The 7,331-nt window shown below is 37.4% G+C and overlaps 1 protein-coding gene across 3 annotated transcripts in view; it reads left to right on the top strand.

Moving 5' to 3' along the window:
- The window catches only part of Pank1 (pantothenate kinase 1), a 68,686-nt gene extending 64,423 nt beyond the window's left edge, over positions 1 to 4,263 (top strand). For all 3 annotated transcript variants that reach the window (XM_040272021.2, XM_005333743.3, XM_005333744.5), the window contains one exon: positions 2,847 to 4,263. In XM_040272021.2, the coding sequence (XP_040127955.2) occupies positions 2,847 to 2,906 (60 nt within the window). In that variant the 3' untranslated portion in view covers positions 2,907 to 4,263. The remainder of the gene's footprint in view (positions 1 to 2,846) is intronic.
- The last annotated feature ends 3,068 nt before the right edge of the window (positions 4,264 to 7,331 follow it).

Genomic DNA, 7,331 nt, shown 5'->3' on the forward strand with positions numbered 1-7,331 from the left:
AGAAAGATACTTATGGAGCAGTTAAGTTGTAGAATCCTTCTAGTTTTTTTCCTCTTTCGTATTGTGGCATCCACCTAAGTAAAGAGCAATGGCTTGTGACTACCTTTTTCAGCTTTGCTGAATTTTCATAAAACTGATCATCATTTTGCACTTTGTTGGTTTATATGGTCATAATTAGATTGTTACTTAAACAATGAAACCCTTAAAAACAACTGTGAGATAAACACAGCTGATTCTTGGCAAGTAAGCAGCTTCACTGGTGAGAACAGATATTCTTGGGCTACTAAGAGGAGCCTACCAGCCTTGAGAGGTGAGCGCATCTGGCTGATATTGACCTTGTTAACATGAGAAACAGCACCAGTTAATACAGGGCATCTTTGATAAGGGCATTTCTACATAACATAGATCAAGTGGGGGGCCCTCTTTTCTTTTCCCCATTGCTTCTATCCCCCTTTAAAACCAGTGCTGTATAGAGCTAGTATTCATCACAAGCAGTACCTAATCTCTTGTGCATATTGCTGCAGAAAAATATTGAGAACTAGTATTGTAAATTTCAGTTGTAATGAATGGCATTTTCTTATCTTCCAAACTGAATTATTTATTTTAGAAGTTACTGGTAAATTTAGAAGTTATTTAGAGATCTTTACATCCATATTTTGTTTTCTTAATGTATATACAACAGTGAGAACTTAAATATAAATAGGTTCCCATGATAGAAATTAATACTGAAAGTCCCTTCCTTCCTTCCTTCTTTCTTTCTTCCAGCAGAATTAAAACCCAGTTATGTAGCTTGTTTTGGTTGAAGGAGAATAAGATCCCAGAACCTTCATTCCTTCATTCCCCCAAAGAGAGCAACTCTATGATTCTGCTTATTTATGAAGTTTTCATGATATAAGGTTTTGCTTGAAAAATAAAGAAGCCATCACAGCTTTAAAAAAAACATAATTTAAAAGAAAATAAAGAAAACTACTGTTCTGGCCTAATACAGTTGCCGTATTTAGCACTAAAAAATGCAGGATGCTTGATTATTTTATCTGGCATTTAACTGTACTTTATTTGGCAACTTTATGTCCAGATCTTCTTGCCTTAATGTAGAGAACAAGACATAGAAGCTGGCAGGGACAAGAAGTCATCTCCAAGGTCAAACAGGTAGTTGGTGGCAAGATAGAAAACAGATCCAACGTTTTAGGAAAACTCAATTCTATAGGTCAACATGTAGTCAGTCACCAGTATCACTGAACCATCCTAAACCATTGTGGATGGTGGATTTGATTTATTACCATTTATCATAACTCAGACTCTCCAGCTAGTGAACTGCTTAAAATTGTTCCTTAGAAAATTTTCTACATTCTTAAGTTCATTCTGGGTTAGACAAGCCTTACCAGAGACTATTATGGAGGGACAACTTTTGGGAGACTCTGATTTAGTTGGTGGCTTTCTAGTCACTTGCCCTGCTGTTAGGAGACCTTACTCACTCAATTTCTCTTTCATTCAACTAATGTTATGGTGGAACATCCTTTAAGTAGTGTACCTAGCAGTTCAGAGCACAACTTTTATTGACTGTGAGATCTTAGATTATGATATCTCTCCCTCTGTTTTCACATTTGCAAAATGAAACAATAATATTTGTCTCATAGAGTTACTGTGATGATTGAATGAGTACTTCCATCTCACATGCTTAGAATAATTTCTAGTGCCTAGTGAGGCCTCAATCAACCTTAGCTGGAAGCAGCAGCAGCAAAGGCCCTGACATGTCCTGATACATTTGCACCTATCTCAGCAGTAAATGCAGAGTCTGGTAAATGCCAGAGGGTGAAGTCTCCAGACTTTTGTAAAACAACCCAAACTGAATATTTGTGTGTTGTTCCTCCCAACCCAATTCACCTGTTAAAACACTAATCTTCCAGAGATGGTATTAGGAGGTAGGCCTTGGAGAATGGTTAGATCATAAGGGTTGAGCTCTCATGAATAGGATTAGCATCCTTATAAGAAAGGCCCAAGAGAGCTGCCTTGCAACCTTTGGCCATGTGAGGTTACAGTGAGAAAGACAGCAGTCTATGAAGAACTGGCCCTCGCCAGGCATCTTGATCATGGACTTCCCAGCTTCCGGAAGTCTTAAGAAATAAATTGCAATTGTTTCTGAACTACCCTGTCTTTGGGACTTTTATATATAGCAGCTCAATAGGCTAAAATGAAAGTTGCTAAAATGTGTTTTTAGTTTCTTTTCATCTTCACAGAGCTTGGGCTTACATTTTACAGATGGGCAAAATGAGGCTGCAGCTGACTTAAGGGCCTTCCTCAGATTTTCTGAGGGAAATTTAGGGTTTTCTTCCATGAGATGCAGATTTGATGTCAGATAAACGTGGGTGTTGAGCCCTTCCACAAGTCGCATAACCCTGACAGGGTAATTTATTATCTTTCTTTTCTCATCTGAAATAATAATATGGATTTTGCCATGGCAAAGATTAAAATGAAATACAGCTATAATACTAGAAGTATCCAGCACTTAGCACATAACTTGTGCCAGATATCTTTCTAAACACTTTATATATTTAACCTGTATAGTACATATATATAAGCAAGTAGTCATTCAAATAAATGTATTGTTGTTGCTGTTGTTATTCCACCATGTATGTTTGTTCATTTTGCTGTACTGGGGATTGAACCCATGGCCTTACACATGCTAGACACACTCTCTATCACTGAGCTATATCCCCAGCTTAAGAATTCAGTTTTAAAATTTTCTCTTTCCCGTAAGGGGCACCATTTCTAGAATTATGAAAAATAAGAGGTCTTTGGCTAAGGTTCCAAGACATTCCCACAGAAGTTTTCCTTTATTTTTGTAGGGTTATTTTGGAGCTGTTGGGGCATTGTTGGAACTGTTCAAAATGACCGATGACCAGTAGAAATGAGCAGTAGAGGGAACAGCCTCCTGTGAGGACAGAGAGCTGAAAGGTACTGCTGGAGAAGGAGAAAATCGCTGTGGATGGAAGCCAAGCCATTATGGCAGAGGAACCTGCTGGATTTGTAAATAATCTAAAATTCTTCTAGCTGATCTTTGACTCTTAGGTTTTGAGCTTATGATTTAAAATGGGAAATATAAGAGTTTTTCTGTATACTGTATTTTTTAAAAAAAAAATAATTTGTGCAGTGTGGCCAAACCCACCAATTTTATGCATTAACTTTGAAAAATTGTATGGTGTCTAGAAGGACCTGAAATGTAAGCGCTATTCATTTTTCTTCTGGGGTTTACTGATCGGTGTGGTAATTTTAACTTCATTTAGTAATTACTCTAGGAGATTTTACCTTTACTTATATTTTTCATGACGTTTCATGATTTGCTGTTGGTTTCAAATGAAACTACAAATCTGACATGTTTTACTGTGAACACTTTTTTTTGTTTGTATGCTTTTTTTTTTGTCCTTTCTGTTTGAATGTCTTATGAAAAACATGAGTCCCTCCCCCTGTTTTTGTTATCCTCTGATCTCCCTCTCTCCTACCCACAATCTATCTTTAATGTAATTGTTCATATCAATCAAGGTGCTGACCAACTCAATACAAAGTTAAAACACACAATCCAAAGCTCTCAAAAGTGCCCATGAGGAGAAGACTCTAAATGTGTTAATGAATTTAATGAGTCTGGCAAAAGTTGAAAATGATATGCAATTTTATCTTACCACTTATAAATATAGTGATTCGCTGGATTTATTTTATGCTGTGTTATATTAAATTGAATTATCCTATGATGAAATGCCTTCATCCATGTAATCCTTGTGCATGAAGTTTGGAACTTATTGGGAAAAGCTTCCCAGCAGATGAACTGTCACATGAAATGGAAGTCATGCATTGAATGTCAGGTAGTAATAACTGTTTTGTATGTTTATGTACCTAGATGCTTTGTAACAAGACATCTTAAATAATAATGTTAATTTTTTTCATTTTTAATATTTTAAACTGAAAACTGTACTTTCACCCCAGTTTCTAAAATTAAAAAATAATTTATAATACTGATCTATATATATATTTTTTCTTTTTTGAGAAATTCTTTTAAGACTGATGGGTAACTTTCAAGTGAGGGTCTTGTACATAGAACACATGAGATCTTATGATCTTTTGAAGAGCAGTGCAGTTGCTCCATGATAATGTTCCCTTTTCCACCTTTTGAGCGCCACCTTTAATTTTGAGATCTTCAAATCTTGAGGAAGTTGATGCTAATTGAAAAATTCACTTGTCTGGTTAAAATAAAACCCATTTCTGTTGTGATGTTTTTAGTGTACATGTTATTTTCATTTCTTAATCTTCATCTTCATATTATCTGCTTTGTACTGTAAAATGACTCTGTGTTGTACTTTTTTGCTCTACATTTCATAATCTGAGGCTTTAATGAGTGTGGTAAGATCCCAAAGTGTCTTTAGTTGAAGCTGTAGCCCCTTATACAACTGACTCCTTGACTGACTCCTTAATGCCAAACTTTGCTGCTGTATTCAGTCATTCCAAAGGAGTCTGTAATTTGCTCATCACAAATACATTTTATCAGCTCTTGCCTGGCTTACAAAAATTCAAGCAACTAAGAGTGGGTATTCTTGAAAATGAGATTATCTAAAATTAGTGCCTTTCATGGTCTCTTATCAGGAAACAGCAGACCTTGGATCTGCAGATCATGGTTCTACAAAGGAAATCAGGGCAAGTTTGTGTGACTATGTACTTTGGCTTTGTTTTGGGCACTGGGTGCTGACCCCAGGAACACATTACCACTGAGCTACGTCTCTAGTCCTTTTTATTTTTTTATTTTGAGGCAGGGTTTCACTAAGTTGTTGAGGAGTTTGCTAAGATGTGAGGCTGGTGTCCAACTTAGAATCCCCCTGCCTCAGCGGGGAATACAGGCGTGGATCATCATGCCCAGCTGATTGATTATATGTACTTTTGATTATTTAAAATCACTCAATCTCTCATTACAAACATTTAAAATATGGTTTATCTGAGGGAAATACATTATTTCATTATATAAATATCAGTTGGCTACATGTAGCCAGCCTATTTCACTTGAATTACAGAAATTTTCTTTTAGAGTCAACACCACAGAGAAATTTGGCAAAACTAAGAATTTTCATCTTGCTCTGTGTGAAATCAGATGGAGCAGGTGGCCCAGACTGTGACTTTTTATTGTGAGACAGCTATCATACAATATTGTTTGGATGCAGCTTGGCCAGTTACTAGCTGTGTAGGCAAGTTGCTAAACCTCCCTATTTTCCTCACCTGTAAAAATAGGACAAGTAATTGTTTTACAACCACATTGAAGGAGGACAAGGGTTAACACACAATAAATGCTTTTTCATGTTAGCAGTAATAAAAATATGTAGATGTTTTACACTAATGCATTAAATCAGTGATTTCTCACCTTCTGGGATGAGGAAGTTGATGCTAATTTGAGCGTGGAGCTATTTTACAGATCTCCACACACCAGTACATATCCTCAATGCTCATTCACAATTCCAAAATCCCAAACTTAAAGAAATTTACCTTGATAGCTAACTTGGTAGCAAAAACTGATTTGAGCATTATTTATCCCAAATAATGGGACTTTTCACATGTTTTGTCGCTGAGCATTAATGTATTTGATTATAGGGTACTCACCCTACATTTTTGGGGTATTAAGTAATAAATGATTCTGACATTTTAAAAAATTTCTTTTAGTTGTAGACGGACATAATACCTTTATTTAATTTTTTTATGTGGTGCTGGGGATCCAACCCAGTGCCTCACGCATGCTAGGCAAGCGCTCTACCACTGAGTCACAACTCCAGCCCCCGATTCTGACTTTTGAAAACATATCTGAACCTAAGAATTTCAGATAAAGAGATGTAGCTTCTGCAGTACAAATAGATTCAGAGTTCCCTGGTCGGGAATTATTCTTTTATTATTATTAATAATATACAAGGAGTATAGAAGTTACTCTGTACCAGGAAGGAGATGAAGACCAAGAGCATTAGAGATTAATACAGAGATTATAACACCTGCTGTCCAGGAGAGGAGGACTGCAGTCTTAAGCCAAAGCATATAATAATGAGCCACAAGTGGCATTCATTTATTCATTCATTCACAAATATTTATGGCAGTAAACAAAATGAAGACCCACAATCACAGAACTTATATTACTCAATATATAATATAATGTTAGGTCAGTACTACGAAAAAAGAGGTAAACTAGGATACAGAGATAGGGAGGGGATAACTACTGAGGAAAATGAGAAAGGGAGAAATTCCTTTGGTTCATGTAGTTAAACATAACCTCTCAGAGGAGGTGACCTTTGATCAGAGTTGAATCAAGTTGGGAACACACTGTAAATACCTTGGAAATGTTTTGTTTTGTTTTTCACTCACAGAAAATGAGAATGGGAGTTTGGAGGATCTGCAAGGAGGCCAAATGTGTAGGGTAAAACATGGGAGGAGTGGTAGGAAATGGAGTTTTAGCAGTAGCCATGGGCCAAGTCCTATAGGAAGTCTGTGAGGTAGAGAGTGGCACTGGAAGGAGGGATGCTGAGGGCCATTACCAAGTAGGAATGACGCATCGAAATTTCCTTGCCAAGCGTACCCCATGCTGCTTAGAGGACATTTGATGGAACATTGCATGCATGCTTTAATAAGGTGACCTTGCTCAAGGACCAAGGCAGATCTGGGTTTAGAGCTGATCAGGTTTGAGGAAGTAACCGGCTCCTTGAGTTTAAGGCGTTGCCAGTTTAAGATAATGGGTTTTAGGGAAGTTGGCGGTTGAAGATTATTGCTGGGATTAGGGTGTTCCTGCTGCTTGTTCCCATTGAGTTCTCGTGAGATAAAAATGGGATTTGGAGAGAGCCTCGTGGAGTAGGTGGTTTGTGCGGGAGACAGAGAACGCGTTTGCCCCTGGACCTGTGTGGAGGTGGTGTGAGAGCTGGAATAAAGAATTGCTGTTTGAACCTACAAAGCTGTGAGTGCCTCGTGATTCTGGTGCCAAGCCGAGACATTGGCCTTGGCATTTTGGTGGCCCGTACGCGGAACGTCTGAAATTTGGAGGTGAGTAAAATCGCTCCCCCCTGAGGGAAGGCGAGAGAATGGGTGACCATTTCAAAAAACAATGTGTTCTTGTTTTGATTTATTTCGTTTTTGTTTCAAGCTGCCTATCCCTAGAAATTTCTCAGGCAAACTGGGAAAAATGGTTGGCTCAAGGTTTGAAGTTTGTTAGCCCCGAGAAAGAGAAAATTGATACAGTGAATTTTTATTCAGTTTTTGTTTCATTCAGTTGTGGTTTTGTTTTGTGTTATCTTATTGGGTTGCGTTATCTTTATAGAAGATTA

This window comes from Ictidomys tridecemlineatus, chromosome 1, assembly GCF_052094955.1.
Source record: "Ictidomys tridecemlineatus isolate mIctTri1 chromosome 1, mIctTri1.hap1, whole genome shotgun sequence".
NCBI classification, from domain to species: Eukaryota; Metazoa; Chordata; class Mammalia; order Rodentia; family Sciuridae; genus Ictidomys; species Ictidomys tridecemlineatus.